The sequence below is a fragment of the Centropristis striata genome, chromosome 20 (genome assembly GCF_030273125.1).
Source record: "Centropristis striata isolate RG_2023a ecotype Rhode Island chromosome 20, C.striata_1.0, whole genome shotgun sequence".
Classification (NCBI taxonomy): Eukaryota; Metazoa; Chordata; class Actinopteri; order Perciformes; family Serranidae; genus Centropristis; species Centropristis striata.
Window position 1 is genome coordinate 25,798,799 of NC_081536.1, and position 24,671 is coordinate 25,823,469.

At 38.5% G+C, this 24,671-nt stretch overlaps 2 protein-coding genes across 3 annotated transcripts in view; both read left to right on the plus strand.

Moving 5' to 3' along the window:
* Positions 1-6,749: 6,749 nt before the first annotated feature.
* On the plus strand, positions 6,750-12,871 carry wbp1la (WW domain binding protein 1-like a). The gene is made up of 4 exons (XM_059323779.1): positions 6,750-6,979; positions 10,070-10,172; positions 10,476-10,637; positions 11,744-12,871. The coding sequence occupies exons 1-4, from the start codon at positions 6,917-6,919 to the stop codon at positions 12,229-12,231; spliced, it is 816 nt and encodes a 271-aa protein (XP_059179762.1). The 5' UTR covers positions 6,750-6,916; the 3' UTR covers positions 12,232-12,871.
* Positions 12,872-20,715: 7,844 nt separating this feature from the next.
* Positions 20,716-24,671, plus strand: part of nt5c2a (5'-nucleotidase, cytosolic IIa) — a 33,560-nt gene continuing 29,604 nt past the window's right edge. For both annotated transcript variants that reach the window (XM_059359022.1, XM_059359024.1), the window contains exons 1-2: positions 20,716-20,787; positions 24,040-24,155. In XM_059359022.1, the coding sequence (XP_059215005.1) occupies positions 24,055-24,155 (101 nt within the window). In that variant the 5' untranslated portion in view covers positions 20,716-20,787; positions 24,040-24,054. The remainder of the gene's footprint in view (positions 20,788-24,039; positions 24,156-24,671) is intronic.

Genomic DNA, 24,671 nt, shown 5'->3' on the forward strand with positions numbered 1-24,671 from the left:
CCATTACAAGGGAATGGCTGAAGCTGGACACTCCATCTATAGGAGAATGGTACAATATAATTAATACATTTAGCATTATTGTACCTGTAGAGAGACAAACCAAAGTGCCACTAACTGACAAGCTGCACAATGGCCGGAGTCGGTACACAGAAGTGCTGGACAAATGGATAAAGCATCGTTCATCAACAACAACAACAACTATGGCTTTTTAGTATTCTGTTGTGAACAGATACAACACATTCATCAATGAGCTTAAGAGCTGCTGGTAGGTATATTTTTTAACTTCTGACAGAGCCAAGCTAGATGTTTTCCCCTACTTCCAGTCTTAAGCAAAGGCTGTTCAAAGCATTCAGATGGGTCACTGTCAGGGACCATGAGTCTCACTGCTTAGTTAGCCTTCTCCTCTGAGAGTGAGCGTTCAGTGGGAATTTCCACAGTATCAACTCACAGTGCTGCTCTCTAGCATAAACAAACACAGAGTAACCACTGCAGGCACCTGTCACACGTGGAAATCCACCATCCTGTGAGTCATTCCCTTACACACAATAGCTAACCTGTAATTTACCCCCAGCACTTAACAAGACCATCATGGTAACATGAGGAGATCGGGCGATGAGATTTTCTTTGGCCAAGATCACAGGAGCAGACAGCTTCTCTTTTCACTTGATGTGAGGCATATTTCCTTTAGCTCAGAGGCCTGGGCTTGCTCCGTGCTGCAGCACTGTCAGAGACAGTACGTCAAATATCAGAAGCACTGCACAACTTTGAGGTTTGTGTGGTTTCTGGACAGTTTATGTGTTAGAAGTGTAGGTTCAATGAGCTGTCTGTGTTTTCTGTGACCTACAGAGCTTTACTTTGGCAACAGAGTCCTGCTGAATACATATTTGTACCATTGGGGCCATCTGGTGTTCATACAGGGAAGTTCAAAGTAGATGAGGCAAAGCTGATGACAGGGATAGACATACGGCCGAAGAGCTGCTGTCGGATTGTCAAGTCTTTCCTATTCATTCCTTTACAAAGAACATATTTTCATCACTGCCATAATGAATTGTGACCAAATTAGTATATACTGAGTAGCCGTGTCTGTGTGTGTGTGTGTGTGTGTGTGTGTGTCTTGAAACTTTCTGAGAAATATGTCGAGAAATCAACTGTATCTGTGCCTCCCCCAGTCTACACCCCCAGATACAAATTTCCCAGCCTCCCATAGCAAACCCTCCCTGCTCTTACCCCACACCTGTCACTCATTCTTGGGTCCCTGGTGCTCAGAAGACCACAGGCCTGTTAGACCTCCAGCAGCCCCTCAAAGAAATATCCTCTCTCCCGTCACAGCCCACCCATCCTTCTCCTACTTCACCCCCATCCCTCTTGGGGCCCGCCAAACAAAAATAAAGTCACATTGAAGAGAGAGTGGCCAGGGCTCCTGCTTTGCAGATCAGTCAGTGGATACCTGATTGTCACTCACAGGGTTGGGCCCTTAATCCTATTGTTTCTCCGACAAGATCTCTGTGGTCCCTCTCTCGCTGTGACTGCTCGCGGGAGAAAGGCCAGATTAAGGGGATTAGCATGTATCCTCCTGACTTGTCAAACTGGGATGTAAGGAACCATTGACTTTCTTGGGGACCCTGAATGAAGAGAGGCAGCGAGGTCCCTAAAGAAGGTGTCATGAAAGGCAGCGAACAAGCCAAAATTCCCGAAAGGACAATGTGATTTGTTTGCTTTTGTTTCCTTGAACTGGGCTGAAAAGTTCAAAGGGCCGGCCCTGAGGACAGGAGAACGCAAAGCCAAGAGAGAGGGAGGGAAAGAGGAAGAGACTGGAAGGAACTTAACTAGACTGGTTTAATATGACCACAAAAAAATCAACATTCAATTAGTGCTTCAGCCAGAATTACTCTTATGTAGTCAACTATTAAACTGGCAGCCGGGTCTCCAAAAAATCCTGTTCAAGACACAGGACTTTCACCCAGGAGACCTCTGTTTATGTCCTGTGTAAAACCAAAAGTCAATGTTGAGTTATTTATTTAACAAATTTGCTCATTTTAACCCAAACCACAATTCTTGTCAAAGCCTTCACAATGTGAACCACTTGTTTGAATTTTAATTTAGTTTCAAATCACAACATTAACCATGTGTTTAAAATTGGAACTGTAATTCATAAGAAAATATGTTTCCATCGAAACGTAATGGGCAATACAGTAACGTTGTATGGAAATGTAACTTTTAGGAGATAAGGTTGAAAAGTGGCTGACTCGTGTGTATAGTGAATACCAATACCCAACCACGGGTAGAAATGCTAAGAAAAGTAAGCTAAGGCCCTTAATACTGCATAGCTTTCTGAATGATGCACATTCTACTACAGCACAAGTTACATCGTGTCAAATGCTTTAGCTTAACCTACAGAAATGTAGTTTTGGATATCTGACTTATGTAAGTATAAGTGTGGCATATGTAAGTTAACAAGATATACTGAGTTTTAGGATTGCACAGTTTTCCCCATCGTTACTGCTTATGTCTCAAGTCTGTATATGTCGGTATCAAATTTAGTTATAGGTTCTTCACCCTGTGTTTGCTTACAGTTGGAATTGTCAATACAAAGTGAATAGCGAGTTGAGTTACAACTCAACAGGCAGTTCTTTTTGCCATAGTTTACCGTCCTCCCAGTCCGTATTCAGAATTTTTATCTGTATTCTCACAGGTTTTTTAAAATCAAGTTTACTACTTAACACAGATAAGGCCATTTCAATATTCATATGGATGTTGATAATGATAGCCTTAGTACTGTTTTTATATCCCTTTTTAGATTCAATTGGCTTTACTTCGAGAGTTTAAAAAAAAAATACGCTCACTGTTTTAACCACACGCTTGACCTTGTTCTGTTCTAACATATGGGATCGAAATTGAACATTTAATAGTTTTACACAGAATCCTATTTTATCAGATCATTACTTAAGAAATCCTACGAAGTCCTGTTACTGGACTACTGCCGTAGCTAAATTCAAGGAAGTGATTCTATTTCTGTTTAATTCATTGCCATGCTCTGACTTTCTCTGTTAACTTCAGTCCCTCCCAAATTGATCTTGTTGATGTGCTGCAGGCTCACTGTAGGACTTTTTTGCCCCCTAAAACAGAAAATAATAAAACATAGAAAGTTAACTTTAACCCCCAAACCTGAGAACTGAAGCAAATTAAGCGGAGGCTTGAAAATAAATACCTTTCCAGAAATCTGGATAAATATATTTGAGCCTGGCAAGACGCCAAGCAATATAAGAAAGAAACAATTGTTTATATGAGGATATTCAGACAGGATTTAGAAGTCATCATAGCACAGAAAAAAAAATACAATAATGGTAAAAATTACAAATGACCTTTTATTCTACTCCTTGATTTCTACAAAGCGTTTGATATGTTAGAGCATCAATTTCTGTTCAAAGCCTTACATATGTATGGATTTGGCCCTAATTTTTGTAACATACTAGAATCCTTTTATAATGATACAAGCAGCTCAGTAGCACTCCCACATGGCACATCCCTTCAACATTAACCGAGGAGTTAAACAAGGTTGCCATATTTCCCCATTCTTATTTATTATGGCAGCAGAGATGCTTGCAATTTATATAAAAAATTCGGATCTTCGCAAACTAGATGTTTTTGATGAACAGATTATTATAAGTCAACTAGCTGATGATAACACCATCTCTGTAAAAAACTTAGAACAAATCCCCAAAATCTTTTGTATCAGGCTTAACACTTAATTGCAATAAATGTGAATTAATGGCCAAACATGACTGCAACCTTACAAATGCTTATAACGTTCCCATCAGATCCTCTGTGAAATATCTTGGTGTTCATATAAACAGATGAAAAAAAATGTGAAACATTACATTTACAAGACAAAACTACTGAATGTAGATCCAAACTCAACATGTGGTTCCAAAGGGACCCGACTGTCTTGGGTAGAACATACTGAACTAAAATGGAATCCTTAGCTCGATGTATTCACCCTGCAAACTCTATGCCCATATCTAATAAATTCATTAAAACTATCAACCAATTGAACTTCAATTGTATTTGGAAAAACCGGGTACATTACATTAAAAAGGCAGAAATGGTCCAAGATTATGAAGATGTTGGTCTGAAAGCTATTGATTTTGAGTGTTTAAATGCTGTATTGAAATGAAAGAGGCTAAACTCTTTCCTGATGAACAAAAACTGTATTTGCTATTGTCTCCCCAGAGTTGTTAAAAAAATGGGTGGTATAGAGTTCTTCCTTAAATGTGATTTTCAGGTTGAAAAATTGCCAACCACACTGTCCTCTTTTCACAAACAGGTTTTATTATGTTGAAAACATAATTTAACACAATTTCACTCCTCATCAAACCCCAATATAAAATAACAGATATGTCACGAGCAATGGCAAATCTCTCTTCTTGCACAACTGGATGGATAAAAATATCTGGTCCATAACTCATCTAATTAAAGACAAGGGACATTGGCCCTCTTACACAGAATTTTGCTTAAAATATGATTTAACCTGCACACAAGCCCGGTTTAATAAAGTAATTAAAGCGATCCCTGAAACCGTTAGAAGGCTAATCCAAAACATAGATACGCACTCTGGTGTGATAAATCTTCCTGCACTCAATTTCTATGGCCTTGACTTTCTGGCTGGAGAGTGTTCAAACATAGCCATGCGTACTCACGTTAAGAAAGCTCTTTTCCCAATACAATCAAACAGAAATTCCATTATCCAACTATTTCCTAAATCAGACATTAACAAATTGAGAGCCAAATATCTTACGTATTCTGTAAGCCCCAAAACAAAGGAAGTTCACTTCAAAATCATGAATAATATTTGTCCATCCGATGAGCTGCTAAGATTGAGATTTGGTATTGATCATAACAACTGTGCCTTCTGTGATACTGAAATTGAAACTACTGATCACTTGTTTTTCCACTGCATACACTCTGGGACTTATTGGGAGGATCTGCAGGACTGGCTATCAACTAAAAGCCAACTTACTCATCTCACAAGAGAAAATGTTGTGTTTGGTATTATTTTGAGACTTTTTAAGACACAAAATGTAATTTGATTGTAAACAACCTGATTATTCTGGCAAAATTCTTCATAGACACATCCAAATTGAGAAAAACAAAAACACTTTTTTATGTTTTTAAAAAGACTGGACTATCACCTCAGTGCCTTGAAACTAATGAAACACAAACATGCACTGTCTCTCCATGCAGCGTATGATGACCTTAAAATATTCATAGACCCCTAATTGGTATGTGTGATGTATGATGTATTGACCTGTTTATTTATTCTTATTTTATAGAATAGAATTTATTTAATTTTATTTAATTTTATTTATTTAATTAATTTATTTATTTATTTATTTGTAATCTCTATTTTATTTAAGCTTTTGTATTTTTTCTCTTCTCTATATTATTTTATATATATTATTTATTATGTGCCCTGCTGAGAGGTGTTACTTGTTGTTGTTAATATGCCATGCCATGACATTTTGTACATGATTCTTTGTCAATAAAAAAAAAAAATCAAAAAGTGTTTAATCCATCGTGTATGTGACATCACCGTCGAAACTGTTGCTAAAACATATAAAGAATCACTTTTTCAGGAAAAGGAAAATTACACCTAGAGGAAAATTTGTATGGTCCTCCTCTATTTCTGAGATTAGCTGGAAAGCAACATTGCTCCTTCCACATAAATTTGCTATCTCCAATAAAATTAAAGAAATTCAATAGAAAATTATACATTACATTTACCCTAACAAGGGTAAATATAATATACACTAACAAATGTCTGTCAAAATTTGTCAGTATTGGTGCTAATTGTGTATTTTGTCATGCTGAAGTGAAAACAATCAGGCACCTTTTTGTTGAATGTCATTTTTCCCAGATTTTTTGGGGAAAAAATCGAAGTCTACATCACCTCACATTCCAACCTACAAATTAATTTATAAGCAACAGATATACTTTTATATTATAGCAATAAAGATAGGAAAATTCAACCCTTAATTAATTTGATTATTCTAATGGCGAAATTCCACATACATAAAGCCAAATTTTCCAAAGGTCGACCTTTATTCCCTGTTTTTGAAATAGAATTCAACAACTACCTTGAATGTATCAAAAATAATTGACAGTAACAAATGTATACATACTGTTAACATAATTCAAGAAATATTTGGAGAAATGTAATATGTCATGCCTTTTTCTTTTTTCCCTCCTTCCTTTTTAATTATTTTTATTATTCAGTTTAATTTACACCTGTACTGACTTATGCACTTCATTCACTTTGTCTCATATTTATTTATTTTCTCAATTTGTGATGCCAGACTTTGTTTTCTTCTGTAATTGGAACTTCTAAATAAAGTTTGAATATATATATATATATATATATATATATATGCAACAGTCGAAAACCAAGTCTATTAAGAAATACACTTTACAATGTTTTTGAATGAAAGCTTGCCTCTGTATTATTAAAACCACACATTGTATAAGGTTGAAACCCCCCTGACGGCGTTTTGTTGGTGTATTGTCTTGTATTGCACCATATTGCACCATGTTGCTTTTATAAAGTTTAAAAAAAAAATGCAGGATTCCCCTACTCGGTAAAATTGAACCCGCCTGCCTGCTAACAGGTGACACACACGTCAATGAAAGCGTCATTTCAGAGTGACAGCGGTAAGAGCCAATCACTGTCCAGAAAATAACGTCATTGGTGACTGGACCAATGGCTACGAGTCTGAGCGACCTAGGGGGAACAATAGTTTAGCTAGACTTGTTTTTGTTTTGGTTTAGCTTTCGTTAGGTCGAGACCAACGGTTTGCTAACAATGCGACTGTTCACTAACACTGTAGTAGATAATAAATATTAGTATCTAGTAATTTTGGCTATGGAGTCCCCGAAGTTCAACTCTGGACAGGAAATGACAGGGACGGCGGCCACAGTCTCAGAGGTAAAAGCTAACCAACGTTCGCTTTCAGTTTTCAACGTTAGCTAATGTTATAATCACTCGTATAGCATCTCGGCTAAAGCTTATAAACCCAACGGTTGCGACTGAACAAGTATTGTTTTTCTTTCATTCTTTGGTTGCTGGGATGTCGGGCTTTTGGGTTGATCTCTATTAAGTACTATTACCTTCATACATAGTAGGCCAGTTTTTGTATTGGCCCCAGTAGTCACATAACTATACATGGTTACTGAAGTTAGGAGTGCTGTTAAAATAGAGCAGACTAGCTCACCTCGGTAATGTTTGCAGGGATGGGCAGTAGACCACGGTTCTGATTTCTGTTTCTCAGCCAAGTAATACGAGACATTTGCTGATATCTTAATGTTTTTCCTGAACAAACAAGAACTGTCATATCGTCACCCTGTTAAAATAATCGCCTAACTCATTTTTTTCAAGTTTTGCAGGAAACACAAAAAACTTCACCAAACGTGTGACATATGACATTTATGGATAATTTCAGTCAAAAAGGATGTAACAAAGGATGGCTATTGGCATAGTAATAACACTGTGTAAATGATGTAACTTGAGAGAAATAAATGACCTAGGCAATTTTTTGAACATGCCTTTGTGACGCAAGATATGGTAACACTTTATTTTGAAGGTGTCTACATAAGAGTCACACAAGCCTGTCAGAAACATGATATGACAAATATCATGAGCATTAATGTTACTTCAAAGTGTCATTAATGTTCATGACACATCCCATGTCATGTTTATGACACGCTCATGTCACTCTAATGTAGACACTTTCAAAATAAAGTGTTACCATATCTTGCTTAAGTCACAAAGGCATGTTCAAAAAATCGCCTAAGTCACATTTTATTTTGACTTGGGTATAATGAATCCGCTTAAGTCACACACTTGACATAGGCCATTATCTTAAAGGGGTAAAATCACATGATCTGATCAACTGAGGATGTAGGTGATTTAACCATAGGTGGTCAGCGTCATGAGGAGATGATTTAGGCAAAAAAACCTATTTTGACAAAAATTTTAACAGTGTGACGATATCCGAATCAGTTGAATCATATGAATATGATTCTGAATAAATATTAATTGTAGATTTAAACTGGTATGGTTCACTAGTGACAGGAAACACTTTTCACACATGCCTATTACACTCATACATTACATTATTTCAACTGTATCAATCTAATAGACATACTTTTAACTGTAGTGATAATTTTTTTTATTGACATAGAATCATGTACAAGATGTCATGTCATATTAACAACAACAAGTAACACCTCTCAGCAGGGCACATAATAAATAATATCTATAAAATAATATAAAGAAGAATTATAAAGAATAAAGAATAAAGAAGAAAAATATAAAGAAAAAATACAAAAGCTTAAATAAAATAGAGATTAAAAAAAAAAAAAGAATAAATAAACAGGTCAATACATCATACATCACACATACCAATTAGGGGTCTATGAATATTATAAGATCATCATACACTGCAAGGAGAGACAGTGCAGTGTTTGTGTTTCATTAGTTTCATCTTTATGCCATGACAATATAGCTGACATGGCCTAATCAAGTCCCAGAATATGGTGTAAAAACCAGTATGGTATGCAACATTTATCAAAATATACTTAAAATTAAACTAAAACACACATCAAATTTGAAGATGTATTTTCTGTAAAATACAATAAAATATACTTAATTTGAACTGTTATTTACAGACTGTGGCCAAATTAACAATATTGTTAGAGGAAAGAGCAAAAGAAAGCAGGTAAATTAGCTCTGTTGAGAATCTTGGCTATTGTCCAATGGGATACTGTTTTTTTGTTGTTGTTTTTTTCAACCAGTGCAATGCGCAGAACAGATTGAGGGTCGAGGTGATGTCAAGTCATCAGGACAGTGGTTCTTCAAAGTGAACAACCCCACAGATTGTCCTTTAATCCAGCTGAACACTGAACAAGACATTTTAAGTGACCAAAATGTTCCAGTTAACTTTGATAAAGGGAAAATACACTGCGAGAGGGTCAGAGTTGTAAGACGAAATGCGCTGCAAAATGCACTGTGCACTGTGATAGTGACCACAGGGCAGCTGAGCCATTTTTCTTTTACTCAAGCAACAATATGTAAAACAAAAACAATAGGTTAAGAGATCAAACAATAAGTTCATCAATCAATTTATTAGTCCACAGTAAGGCTGGGCGATATGGACCAAAAGTCATATCCCGATATATGTAGGCTGAATATCGATATACGATATATATCCCAATATTTTTATCACAAAGTGAGAGCAAATTCAAATATGACATGTCACAAGTAGTTTTATTGAAACCATTTATTTAAGTGAACATAAATACCCTATAACAACAGGAGTACCTTTTTAAAAAAAATCAAAGCTCCATAAAGTGCACATTTAAATAAAAAAATATCTTAAATAAAAGCCGCAGCTTGCCTGGAGCAAGGATCACAGTGCAGATTTGAACTATATCGATAAATGCAATATGGTCTAATTCCATATCACATTTAAAAATATATCGATATATATTTTATATTGATGTATCGCCCAGCCCTAGTCCACAGTAAATTATTCAACCAATATTTTTATAATCAGGGTTTAAAAAATAAATAAATAAATAAATATATATATATATACATATATATATACACACACATATATATATATATGTATATATTATTATTAATAATAATAATAACTCTATCCAGATGCATTCCCTTTTATATCCTTATTACAATGGCATTTAAGTTTTATATGAATTGGTACTCAAATGTTCATTACAATGTAATAACATTTCTTACATAAGCTAAGGAGGTTGTTATGTTTAAATAGGTTGTGAAAAAGTTTGTGTCCACAGTCTCAATGGTAAATCTAATGTCATTTTTAGAGGTTTACAAAATGATTTATAATGTGCATGTGCTGCAAGAAAGTGATATGGTAAATGTTATTTGTTTATTAAAATGCCAAGCGATTGGTATTACAGTTTCAGAATGCTGTGTGTTGCTTCAGTAGCTTCGATGTGTGTGTGACAGAGTGCTATGTTTGTGTATTTACAGACCAGGTTGATGTGCCAGGGAGTAAACAACCAGAGCTACATCTGTGAGTCAGGTCACTGCTGTGGAGAGACACAGTGCTGCAGCTACTACTATGAACTGTGGTGTGAGTCATCTATTCTAATTGTGTTTTCTTTATGATGACATGAAGCAGGAATACTTAAAAATATTAGCACATAAGTGTGTCCATTAATAATCCCATACTAGGCTAGATAATCACTCTTGTAACCGGAGGGTCACCGGTTTGAATCCCAGGACTGACAGGACCAAAGTGCCCCTGAGCAAGGCACCATACCATAGAATTGTACTGATGTTTTTGACCGGTATAAAAAGAGACTTGTATTTGTGCTTTGTACTATTTGTGAATGTAAAAAGTGTGTTTTGGTTCATGTTCTGTGGGCTCCTATAGGGTTCTGGTTGGTGTGGACTCTGATCGTTATCCTGACATGCTGCTGTGTTTGTCAGCACTGGCGCGCCAAACAGCGCTTCCAGCAGCAGCGCCGGCAGAACGAGATTAACCTCATTGCATACAGAGAGGCTCACAACAACTCCCAACTACCACTCTATCTCAGTAAGTAGCTGTTTGGCATGCTGCTGCCTCTTCTCATTTCACACATAGTTTGACACATTAGACATGTCTGTCAGTGGCAGCTGTTGAGATGTACAACTCAACCAATATTGTTTGCAGTAAAATTTGTGCTGATCTCGCTCCTAATAAAAATGTCCCTCACAAACTCTATGTACAACACTGACTGAACATAGGTTCATGTTTTTCAAGTCTGTTTATTTATTTTATTTAGCAGATACTTTCAGCCAAAACAACATACATCTTCGAGTTCTGTGTAAAATTACATTTGTAATTCAGTTTAAGTAAGACAAATCCAAAAGTATAGTCTTTTAGTACAAAGTTCCTGTCAAGAAGTGCTATGGAGCTAAGGTGAACTGCACAGCTGGTGGTATTTCTTTAAATGTTGATAACTATGATGCCCCGCTTCACCCTGAGGGATCAACCAGGGCTGACTTTGCCTTTGAAAGGGTTAACCTGCGTTCACCGTCTCAGCTTGATTTCAAAGTAAATAGCACACAACCAGTGTTGCCAACAACCAGGGCGAAAAAACGATTCGTCGTTGGTTGCATTTGGGTCGCACAGAAGTGGTTGTAGCACATACTAATAAACAAACTGTATGAAGGCAGCAAAAATGTTTGCAGCTCACTGGAGGAGAACCACTGACGATCAGACTTTGAGGTGCAGGAGCTCCTGGACGTCTGTGGTGATGAAGACATTAAGGATGGCTTTAAGAGAAAATGTAGCCTATGTTAACTAATGTCCTCATGGACCTTCATGCTGCGGACATTGCCAGGCAACAGCAGCACAAAGAGCTTCAGAGAGCCAGGGCGAGTGCAGGTTACAGTGACAGATCTGTGTGGCACACTAGAACAAAAACACCCACATCAAAGATTCACCCTCAGTGGTTTCTGTGACATGAGAAATGTGTTAGTTAACCCCTGGCCCATTTCCAACATGTGATGTAATATTGCCATGATCTAAACAATCCCCCTTCTTTTACTTTACTCATGTCATTTGATCCAGTATGATAAGACTATTGATCAGAGCAGCTTTAAACTCTGACATGTTTTCATGACATTACTTTCTTTCTGTACTGTGTTATTCTCCAGGATTCTTGCCCACCTACCTGCTACCAGCCTACGAAGAGGTAGTTGACCGCCCAGTCACTCCCCCTCCTCCCTACACCCCACTGCAGTCAGCAGCTCCACCCACAGACCCATCTCAGGAACCTCCTTGCCTCCACTCAACGATCTCCATCCCTAATGAGTCTGATGTGGTAATCCCTGCCACTTCAGAGGTTTCGGCGAACCACCTTCACAGTGCTTACAACCCCAACAAGGACTTGACACCGAGCAGGTACCGACGATTCACAGGGGATTCTGGGATTGAAGTGTGTGATGGCCAGGACCTGTGGGATCAGCACAGCTTTTTAGAAAGGGAAGACGAGACAGAGGAAGAAGGGCTAGAGCAAATGGAGGACCCATGTGATTACTGTGGTCCTGAGACTTTTGCACACAGCCATATGACTGGAGCAGTCATTGATGAAGACACAGATGGACATACAGCTGTGGAAACAGAGCCACAATCTCCTAGGTAATCCACTATATTAGTCAGTCAGTGACTGATGCAGTTCTACCTTTGCTTCTCAGAGGTTCAGTCACTATGTGTATGTGACAGGCCTTGAGAAAATGAAGGTTATGAGTTACGATATTGACTAAATATTCCAAACATCTAAAGCTACATTATGCAACTTCTTGTTAAAAGCGGAAAGTATGGTTTTAGCCGAGCTCCACTCCTCATTTTCAGGTTAAACTTTGGACAGTCGCAAACAGGTGCTGACAAATATATACTGACACGGTTCTTTCAGCTTAGGTTAGTGGTTCTCTGTGTAACTAAAGGGGCTGTTGCTCTGTCACTGACTGTACCATTAAGCCGCAAGGGATCAGCCATCTGAGGATATTATGAGGCATATAACTTTTTCTACCATGGTAGCTAGAGTTAACCAATACTGATTTTTTTGCAGAATTGATGTATGAAAGTATTTTTTATCCAACATATAGCAAAATATATATTTTTTTACATAAATACCTAACATGTACACTTGATAAAATCTGCTGATCTATCAGTGATGGTCTCAGGTCAGTCTGCTGCATAGTAGTAGTTAGCTCTTAAGTATCTCAGGTTATAGAAGGCCATGTAGGGCATTGTAGTAAACTCATGAGGAGCCATGTGATAAAGTTGTCAGGCATTCTTACCAGGAACAGACCATTCCGACTTGTCATTGTATCTTGGATGGATGGTATAGACCTGTATTGCGCATGTGGTTTTATCCATGTGGCCCACTCATTTAAGCTGTAGGTTTAAAACAGGTTCAGCTGAACTGGTCATTTCAGCTCCATGTAGGTTTGGTGAGATGTGTGTAAACAGTGAGTATCCTGCAGCCAATGAGACTTACCAGCATCCTGTATTAATGCTGTACATGATGATGTACACTATTCAACTTCACTGACAAATCTATAAAACAACTTTGCATATTGGAGTGTGGTGTCTTCACCTATTCCTCTGGTTTATACGAATACAAATCCAGCATCCAGGTTTACATTCACCATGTGACTTCTGTTCTGCAGCTGAGCTAATGACAGAGCCACAGCCCCAAAATGTCCACTGTTGGTCTCTCAGAAGAAGATGCATATTGTAGCTTTTAAGGACAAAAAAGTGACAGCAAGATTGATGTTTTAATGCATTTTACAACAAGTACGTCAGTGAGATATTAGCATACATGTACTAAATGTTGTGGGACTGGGTATAGACTTACAAGGATCTCATTTTGACTTTTGTTCTCTGTGAATTACAAACTGCAGTCACACCCGTGTACAAACCAAACCCAAAGCTACCTTCCTAAGTCTGATGCCTTAATGTTTAGTCAACATTTCTTAAAAGCAATGTATGGAGACAGAAAAACTTAAACCTGCAGAATACTACAAAACCTCCAACTGTTCTGAAATCTTGTCTATAAAAGTGTTTCAGAAGCACATGGTTGATTTAGTTTTGTATTAAAAAGCACCAGCAGCATTGATTGTTCACATACTGGGTTCTTTTGGAAACTAAGCCTAAGTCTTTCTAACTAAGCCTTTCTTCTTCAGTCAGCTGTCACACATTTCGTAATTTGAGATGCCATATTGCCATGATGTGTAGCCTTATATATAATTTGAGTAGTTAATCATAGCTCTTAATTTGAGTTGACAACTGAGTATCCCTTCAGTGTACTCAGTGATAGATTCATCATTTAAATCAGGGGTTTTCCAAGTTTATGTGCCCAAGGTACACCAAAGTGCAAGCCAAAATTTCAAGGCACACCTGTATTCATATCTGTGCAAAATAGCCTCTATAACATGCATTATCACTCTAATCACTCTGTGAATGTTTATATATCTTTATCATAATTATTTTGAGGGTAGCATAGAATTTGCCTCTGTATTGGGAAATGAGTGTGTACAAAGTACTAATACAGTAAATGTAAAATGAATTCATAAGTTTTTGTATAGTTGTTTACTGCAATCAAAGTGTATGATTGTCACAAAATCCCACAACACACCATTTGGGAAGCACTGATTTAAATCATGTGATATAATGCAGGGTTTGTGTTGTGCACCCATCAGATCTGGCTTAAATACTGCACAAACCATGACCAAACTATCAATATGTAAACGTGTCAACATACTTCTATCAGTGTGTTCATTCTGAATGCAGACACAGGTCTGTGTTGGAGTGTGTCATGTGTTGACAAAGGGAATGACTGGCTGGTGTTGCTTGAGGATACACTCCATGTAGAAATGTTTCAGTGAAACAAACCTTCCAGTGCACTGAGGGAACTTTTCCACATATGCAGCATCGGGCAGTGGACTTCTGCTCATAATGTTCTTTATTATCTTCTGGATGAAATTATATTTTTGTGTCCCATTTTGTATTAAAAAAAATGGTAATTAAAGGTGATGGAGAACACATTTTCTTGGCTTTGTTTATACAGCATTTTCTTCCATCTGAGAAACATAGAGCCTTACAGATATATTCTAAATTTATATTGTATGTGCTGTCTACTGAATTTATGAATACTGTACAAACTACAACAATTTGTTGCAATTGAAAATACAAACTAATCAGAATGAGCCACATTGGTCGTTTGCAACACTGCAGGTAGAAGAGTTAGAAGTTAGAAGAAGTTGGGAGTTTGAGATTTCAGTGTGTGGGGCTGGAAGTGCGAACTTCTCACCTTTCTTTGTTTTACATTAACTTCACAGCCAGCCGTTATACTGTGACAGGTAAAAGCTCGGCACAGTCTATCAACAAATGTCAGGATGGGCTGTCAGTACAGGCATGCACAGGCCCTGACCTGAACCCTGTACTCTGTACTACAAAGCAAGTTCAACATACCCAGGATATCTTCTCGTTGTCTTGGGGGTATCACGAAGGTGGTTATCAACTTTCTGAGTTAACCCAGGCTTTCCTCTTCGGGCTCTGTGCGCCTTCACATTAAGGTGCATTGGGAGCGCCATTTGACTCAACTACCGGAAAAAAATTATCGCTTACTGCCCCCTTCTATGAAGAATATGAATTATTATAACAGCTAAAAGCAATACAGTTGCTCTAAATAAGGCACACAAATAATTTTGGCAGAAAATAACAAGTTTTAATTCAATAATTAATATTTTTATTTAACTACTCTCAGTGACCACCTGATTTGATTTGTAACCTGACAGCTGCACACAATGTTAGACTGAAAACTGACCGTTAAACATTATCATCATGAACTGGATTTAGATCTGAGGCTGTCCCATAATGAAGGATACACTTCAAAAATAAACTCTTTTTAGGCCTATTATCTTGGATAAACAGGCTTACAATAGACATTTTCAAATCAGTATTATATTAGCTGTAATGCCGGCAGTTTAAAACGAACATCAGCAAATCAATATAAAGATAACGTAATAATGTTAAGTTTTAATGGAATTTTACAGTATTTAATATACAAGTAAATGTCATACTGATTAATAATATAGTTAAGTATTAATGTATGCTACCTAATTTAACAGGAGAGTAATTTCAGAGACTGTGTGGTTAAATGTCCAGAGAACTACAAACTGCACTCATTAGTTCAGTGAGAAACAACCTCACATCAGCTGACTGCTGCAGATACATACAGTAACTCTGCTGTAACTGTAGCTATGTTACATACAGTAACTCTACTGTAACTGCAGCTATGTTATACACAATAACTCTACTGTAACTGCATTTGTGTTATATACAGTAACTCTACTGTAACTGTAGCTATGTTATATACAGTAACTCTACTGTAACTGCACGGCTCCGTTTGGTGGTATTAATGTAACGTTACAACTCATCATGTTAACATTTATATCTTATTCTCCCTGCTGAGAATCTGTATTTCTCATTTAAGATTATTTGGGGTTTCTTGTCTGGTCCTCCTCAGACGCCCTCGCAATATCCGTGTACCAAAGTCCACAGGATCTTCCAAAAAGGGTGTGCCATTTTGTAAGAGAATTGATTGGTTTGTAGGCGGTGCTTATATAGAAACTGATCTCTTATCAAGAACATAACCTGGTCCCAACCAGGTTAGCTTCCCAGCATGAGTTGCCATGGCGATCTTGCCAGATTAAAAGAGAACCACCACCTTTGTGATACAAAAAACCCAGAGTTATAGGTGAAGTTACCTCGCTTACCCTCATTTCCAGCTTTGTAGTACAGGGCTCCGACCCATGATTTTCAAGCCCCGACCCCAGCCTGACAAAGCCTGCATTTTTTTCAGCCCTAGCCCGACCCAGCCCAACATCGAAAACTTTAAGCGCACCTGCACAGACGCACGCACACACACACACAGCACACCCTACAGAGAGAAGAAGTATATATATTATTGGCCTCAAAGACAACAGTACCACTGACGATCATGTCCACAGAAAATATAGCTGAGCTATGTCTCGGGATTCAGCAGCAAATTATAGATTTAAGTTTTTCAATGTTAAAATTCATAGAAACGGAAGAACACAGTATAAATACCTCTTTGTGTTTACATAGTTATAAATCCATTGAAAACACCATTTATTGGTTAGTACTGTGTAGAGAAAGGATTGTTTCCACTGTTGAGATTTCCTGCTCCCCCCAGTGTCCTCCCTGCGGTGTTAAAGACCCAAAGTTATGTCCAATAACAAGCTCAAACTAGGGATGATCGTTAGTTATCAACTTAAAGAAAATTGAATGGTTCATACGACAATGCATGTTTAAAAAAAGGCCAGTTTTCGCAAGCTATTATTTTAGTTTGTGTTCTTGTTGTGTAAATGTGAAATAACACAATTTAACACTTTATTCTGAAAACTGAAAACTGGACGTCGACACAACAAATACATTTTCGGCTCGACGCAATTTCATTGTTTCACATGGTGTGTTGATGTGAAGTTAATACTTCATCTCCTCTCTGCAGGTAAGAGTTTTATACTGCAAAGTGAGAAAGAATGACTACTCCTCCAGATACACGTTTCTCACGCACACACACACACACACACACACACATTTTGAGGTTAAAGGGCATAGGTTGCTGTATTAATACTTGAAAAGGAATGCTTGTTGTAGGTGTGCTCCTTGTATAAAATAGTATAACTAGAAAATTTCCTCTGGGGAAATTTTGAAAGGGCCACGGGGGCTACTGCCGGTGGGTGTACACTATGATGAGACTTCAGAGATTTCAAACTATGCCCTTTAACCTCAAAATGTGTGTGTCTGTGTAGCAAAAATCGCATAAAGTTACCTGTGTGTGTGTGTGTGTAATTAAAATCACATAAAGTTACCTGTGTGTGTGTGCGCGCGCATGTGTGTTTGAAGCATGTGTATGCATGTGTGAGGAGTGTGAGCGCTTACACGCATGTGTGTGTGTGTGTATCTGTAACTGTAATCACATCAAAGATCAAAGGCAATCAGATCAAAGCAATCAACTGAATTAACTGACACCTGACAGTGACAGCAGCCAGAGGTGGACAGAGGTCCAGAGGTGGACTGGAATTTCTGGCCTCGAACAGAAAGCATTTTTCAGTTTCGATTGCCCCGAGGCCCTAATAACATTACTAGTATTAATTATTTGAAATCTCTGAAGAATCTTATCATAGTGTACACACACTGGCAGTAGCCCACGTGGCCCTTTCAGAATTTCCCCAGAGGAAATTTTCTAGTTAGGGCCTTGGGGCAATCGCACCGAGCACTGGTCCCATACAACAATAGCTGTAGGGACCAGTGCTCGGGGCGAAGCCTACTGTTATACTGTGGATTTCTTCTTATTCCTCTTCCGGACGCTTTTCGTCCTGCTACTAGTCCTACAACTTAAAGAGTTGCAGGACAAATTATATATCAAAACGTGCGGTTTGATCGGGATCGGTGTGCTATTACTTTTCTCTACAGAATACGAAAACTGCTCAAAATTTTGCACTGAAATGAATGGGACGGCCGACAAAAAATGAGCGAAAAAGAACAATCATTGGAGATTTTTCAGCGTCTACTTCTCCGGCATAATTTCACCTAGAGACTCCATTTAAACTTTAAACAGTAGACACAAGTCTTGTGTATCGGTGTATTAATCCACATTTCGATACGTCATATAGTTTTTTATCAATCCCTGTTCAATGACCATGATCATTTTTGGAGAAATTCTGAGATTATAATGGGTGTGTATTGCACGGAATGTTCGTGTCAGAGTGTGTGATGTCAGCGCTCAGAGTGTAGAGGGAGAGGTAAAACTGTCAAAAAAGAAATTTGAAAACTGCGCTCCAGGCCGCAAATTCCACTCAACAGAAATAATTTTGTGTGCTTGCTTGCAAAAGCAATTGTCAAAAATAAATTTGAAAACTGCGCTCCAGGCCGCAAATTTCACTCTACAGAAATAATTTATACATAGAAACGTAGGAAAATTTGTCCTCTCACTCACAATCCTCTGGTAAAGCTGTCAGAGTTATAGTTTGGGCGCACAGATGCACCACCAAAACCCAACAACAGCCTCATTGGCTCCCATATTAAAAACGCACGATGATATCTCAAAAAAGGAGTTGTAAGAGTTTTTTTAATTCGCTCTAACAAAGCTATTTTTTCATTTTTCTTAAAAAAAAATATATGTAGACGTTGAGGAAGAACTCAGGACGCTTAAAGTGAAGTCGGATCAATGATAGGTATTATGGTTTTGCCAAAAATGCTTTCTGTTCAAGGCCAGAATTTTCAGTTTGTCCACCTCTGTCTGCGGAACTGTCTCCAACAGCAGTTAATTTCAGTTGATTGCTCTGCTCTTATTGGTCGACTCCACCTGGCCACGTGGTTGCTTAGCTACCACGCCCCTTTTACTAACTTGTGAACCGTTTGTCCTACAGACTTGTATGAGGTATCTGTGAACTCAGGACAGAGTCCCTGTTTGACTGGTGATTTGAGCCACGAGAATGATGGTCCAGAGGCAAGCACACAATCAAAATTTCTTTAGAAATTTTCTAGTTTATACATAGAAATGTAGGAAAATTTGTCTTCTCACTCACAATCCTCTGGTAAAGCTGTCAGAGTTATAGTTTGGGCGTACGACGCAAAGATGCGCCACCAAAACCACCAACAGCCTCATTGGCTCCCATATTAAAAACGCAGGAAGATTTCGAAAAAAAGGAAGATGGAACAGGTTTTTTAGATCGCTCTAACAAAGCATTTTTTTAATTTTTCTTTAAAAAAAATCATATGTAGACATTCAGGAAGAACTCGGGACGCTCAAAGTGAAGTCGGATCAATGATGGGTATTATGGTTTTGCCAAAAATGCTTTCTGTTCGAGGCCAGAAATTCGAGTCTGTCCACCTCTGCTGTCACTCTTTCGGAACATTAACAGCTGCAGTTAATTCTGTTGATTGCTTTGATCTGATTGCCTTTGATCTTTGATGTGATTACAGTTACAGATACTGACACACACACACATGCACTAAAGTGCGCACACTCCTCACACATGCATATACATGCGTCATACACGCACACACAAGTAACTTTATGTGATTTTAATTACAAACACACGCACACAAACACACACACACACAGGTAACTTCATGTGATTTTAATTACACCTATACACACACACACACACACACATATTTTGAGGTTAAAGGGCATAGTTTGAAATCTCTGAAGAATCTCATCATAGTGTACACACACCGGCAGTAGCCCCCGTGGCCCTTTCAGAATTTCCCCAGAGGAAATTTTCTAGTTTCATTTGATGTTCAATACGTAGTTTTACTGAGGTTATATTTTCTTTTGGTCAGGTTTGTCCCATATGCCAGCAATAATTTCCTATTTCATAGCTCCCATATCATGGCAGTGTGTGTGCAGAAAGCTACATTAAGCAAGTTGAGTTTTCTCTGCCCATTAATAATTAATCAGGATATCCCGGCAGCCACTCACAGTACAATATATGGCATGCATTTGAAATGCATAAATGGTTCTGCTTTTATTTTTTTTGTTCTGCTGGTTGTATTTCTGTTGTAAGCTCCTCCAACAATGACACAATTATGGAGCCTGATATGGAGGTCCCAGGACCATCATCAGCTCATTCTGCATTGGCTCGCTCACCTTTGCGTGTAACAGGTGACATACTACACAGAATTTGTGAATTGGGATGACAGTGAAGCTCTTTTGAAACTGGATAATTGCTACTTTACAGAGAAGTGTATTTACCTATATTACTTATTTGTGCCATACAGACTGGAAAAATGCAGAAACCCCAATAGAAGCGATGAAACAGTTCTTTGATGGAGCAACGGAGGAAGAGAAACATCTGCCACCTCTGCACTGGGTATGAAAGGGAGAGGGAAATGATGAGTGTAGCGTTGCAGAAGGCAAATATAAGGGGAGATAACTTCAAAAATGTGATAGAAGGTGAAAAAAATCATTTTGACGTTTCTTGTATCAACTGGGTTAATTAAAAGATTATAACAGAGGAAGTAAGGACGAAGTAAAGTCCAGCAGATGGCGGTAAATGCAACAATAAGGATGTCAACTACCAATAAACACCAAAGAAGAAGAAGCAGAAGACGCAAAAGAAGAAGTAGCAGCAGCAGGAGGAGTGGAGGAAAGAAAACAGTGAGTCTATAGTTGTTATTGTTTGTTTTCTGTATGTTTGCATGTTATAGGACAACAGGCAAAGGTGTTTTAAGTCAACAGAGAGCTGTGTACAGCGGCCAATCATACCTGTTGGCATGCTGTTTGAAACGTCTAACACAACTTAGTGTTAACTTAGTTTAACGGTCGAGCTGTCAGAGAGATGATGGAAACATAACGGACTCGCTAATGTTAGCATGTTAGGTTGCACCAACGTAACCTTTACGGGACACTGAGCTAACAATAGCTTGGCCCTTTTCATACTGCGTTTCCGCAAAAGTACCATAACGAGTTTTGCCGTCATTTCGCCTTGGGACATTTATACTGATTCCTCAATATTGGCAGCACTGGTCTGTAAATTCACATTGCAATCCAGTCTTATGTCCCTACTGTTTTCTACACTAACTGGTTGCCATACTCGTGTGTGCAGCTGTGTTTTGCCTCAGTTAGCAGATTCGTCACATAAATAAACATTTAACTGGCGATGTCCAGGTCGCATCTCCATCTACTGTGGATACTAGTGTTGTATAAGTGAACACTACATCACAGCCACCTATAAATAAAAAGAAAGCATTAAAATATAATGTGTGCAAGATCGGTTAGAGCTGGATGCGGTCTCACAGACTTTCGGGTTTTTATTTTTTAAAATTACTTCATTATTTACTGTTGCATATAAACGACAGTTATAGACCACTGTGTCCAGCTGTGGTCAGAGCAATTGTTAGTGTTTTCATTTCATTTTATTTCGCTCATTTTTTTCCCTCACTTGTAATGTTTTCATACTATCACATTTATGTTTACCTGTATATGTGAATCTGGAGCGCGCGTGGGAGCGACAGAAAGAGATGAGGCACTGGGCGTGTACGGCCAAAAACTGAAACATGCCGGTTAGAAAGGAAAAGAGGAAAATCACAGAACACGGGATATGTCCAGGACGTGACGGAGGGAGGATCAGATGATGGCTCAGGGAGCGATGAGGAGTGTAAGCAGCTGTAAGCAGCTGTGCTCCATGCAGACATTTCTCAAACTTTATTTTGTAGGCTAAGGACAGACTAGATTGTGTTGGATATAAAATGCCATATAGTCGCCCTTACTGATTATTGACTTATAACATAGCCTAACCTAAGGAATCTCTTGGCTGCTGGCCAGTCCGGTCTGTTGTGAGTTTAGGGGGCACGTCAGCCAGAGCTGTAGTGGGTCTGACAACCCTGGTCGTGTCTCACTTTCAGCAGTGAGTGTCCTGTGTAGAGGTTGGATATTTTCGATATTTGTGTTTTTTACTTGTATAGGCATCGGCCGATAGATGCATGCGTTTGCCGACCAATTAGCCCATTTCACTGAGCCAACACCAGGCAAGGCTCGGTGCAACATCTGCCATTGGCTGGTGAGCTGCTGCTGATACCGGAAAAAAGAAATACACATCAAATATGTGGACTCATCTGAGGCTTCACAACCTCGAGGCCTAGAACAACATACACATAGTGTGCTATCCAACTGTTAATATGTTTTGTTTGTTTTTGTTAATAAATGTTTCTTTTTTTGTTTAATTTGAGACTCGTGCAATATTTGTTATCATTGTGTCATTTTTATCATGTAAATGGAGGGAGAAAAGGCAATATCGGTTTCAAGAATTGGCCCCAAAAAATCTTCTATTCGAATATATATTCGAATTTCGAATATTCATTGACAGCCCTACTCTACAGCAAGCATTATATTGAGTAAAAGTCCTACTTCAGCGTACGTATTGTTTTGGACTGATCTAAAATAACTGGTTACCTTGAGCTGAACATTGAAAATTCTAGAACATATTATCAATTTTCTCTCTCACCGCCTCTCTCTCGACCGAGGCTACTGTCATATTTACCACCTCATTAGCCCAATATGTTAGCCTGGGTATACCCATACTGCCTTGCGCGCTCAAATTTAATTTTGAACCTCCAGGCGGTCTGGCAACCAAGGCAGTTTCTTAGCCCTGTTTTAGGGATCCAATCACAGAGCGGGGAGGGACGGCAAGACGATGACGCGTACTACTCGGCACTTAGTAGCTTGTAGTTGCAACATGGCTGCTGCAGACGCGAAACTCTCTTTAGCTGTAGATGGTGTTTTAAATAGTTTAGAGCGAAAGTTGAAAGGCGAAAGGTCTCTCGGCGGCTCCGCTGTCCCCCGGCTCGTAGTGAGATCACCGGTCGCGCCAGTGATTAGCGCCGCTACGAGCCGGCGGTCTCGCCGGTGATCTGGCTATGAGCCGGGGGACAGCGGAGCCGCCGAGAGACCCGCAGCAGCTTGTTTATTGCCCATAAAATCAGTGGATGTGTGTGGCTGAATGACATGAAGGGGAATAAAGCGTGAAAATAAATCTTGCAGAAAGCGAGAACTGGAGAAGCAAAGCAGCAAGCAACACTCTCTCACAGACACACACACAACAAACATCCATTTCTGTTGCTCTACTACGTCATCTGGTATAACTGATACGATTGGCTAAGAGCTACCAACAGACGCTTTTGATAGACATTCTAAGCGCCCAATAAACGGCTCCGGAGGATCGTAAACCACGCCTCCTCTACGGAGAAATGAACGGTTGGTTGCCAGACCAAATCTCATTTGAGATTTGTCTGGTGCTAGCCAGGCTACCAATATGTCACCCAATGTGACAAATATACATATTTTTAACCCTCTATGGTGCACATTATGATGCCAGTTAGGGAAAAAAAATGTTTGGACTGTTGGGTTTTTTTTGTCTTAAAATAAACTAAATGAACTTCTAAGGAAATTTTATTTTATTTTTTGGGAAGTTTTTTGGGATGTAACATAATGGTGCACATGTTTTTTAATTTATTTGAACATCATTTATTTAATAAACGTATAAAAGATTCAGTAGCTTCAACAGGGTACAATACATAACATTTTTTTAACATTCTTTTAATTGAAAATTTTCAGAAATAAAACAGTCCAGCACAGTATAAATACAGATAGTATGTAATCCGTAGCAAATCCAAAACATGTCCACGGCAATGATCTCAAAAGTCCTTATTAAGTCTATCATTTCAGGCAGTCGCACTCTGAGTTCCAAGATAGTCCAACACTTTGCCAAACTTTACTGAATCCAAATGAAAATTGTGGGTTACCTGTGACCCCCACAACACTGTAATTTTGCATAAATAAAGACTCTCACATGCTGGCTGACTGTGTGTGGCTCTGGATTAAATATGCAAATCTTTTCTTCCCCCAAAACAGTTTTTACAGTTCAAGATGACGACTTCATGGAGTGACCGTCTGCAGAACTATGGCGACCTACCAGCCAACATGGACGGTGTGGCCATGAAGAAGTATCGGCGTGAAGCTCACCACAGGTATGTGTTAATCACAGTGCACCGAAAGGAAGAGAGACAGCAAGCTCAATTTGTGGCAGCAGCATCTTGCATTCACACAGTCCTGGCCCTAACCAATTTGGTGCCCTAGGCAAGATTTTAGGTGGCGTCCCCCTTACATCGCAGTAAAATCCACTGCCGCGTTACATATACTCACACAAGAAGCTGAATAGCTTTGTCTTTGACAGTTTATTTCAGTTTTAGAAAACAAGTTGCCCAATCAAAACCGTTAACAAGAAGATACTAATTTGGAAATAAAGAAATACAAAAAATGTAATTAAATATAAATAGTCTACACAAAGTATAAGATTTAACTACCGAAAAAATAGGAATAGGGGTCTAGGAAAGCAATTTATTAATATTTTTATTATTAAATAGGCTTCACTGTGAAGATAAATTAATGTTTGCTTGTTTCATATTGAGAAACAATATTACAAACTAGTTTTAGTAAAATAACACTTTTTTTTTCTTCCCCCATTTTTTGTGCCCCCTGGATGG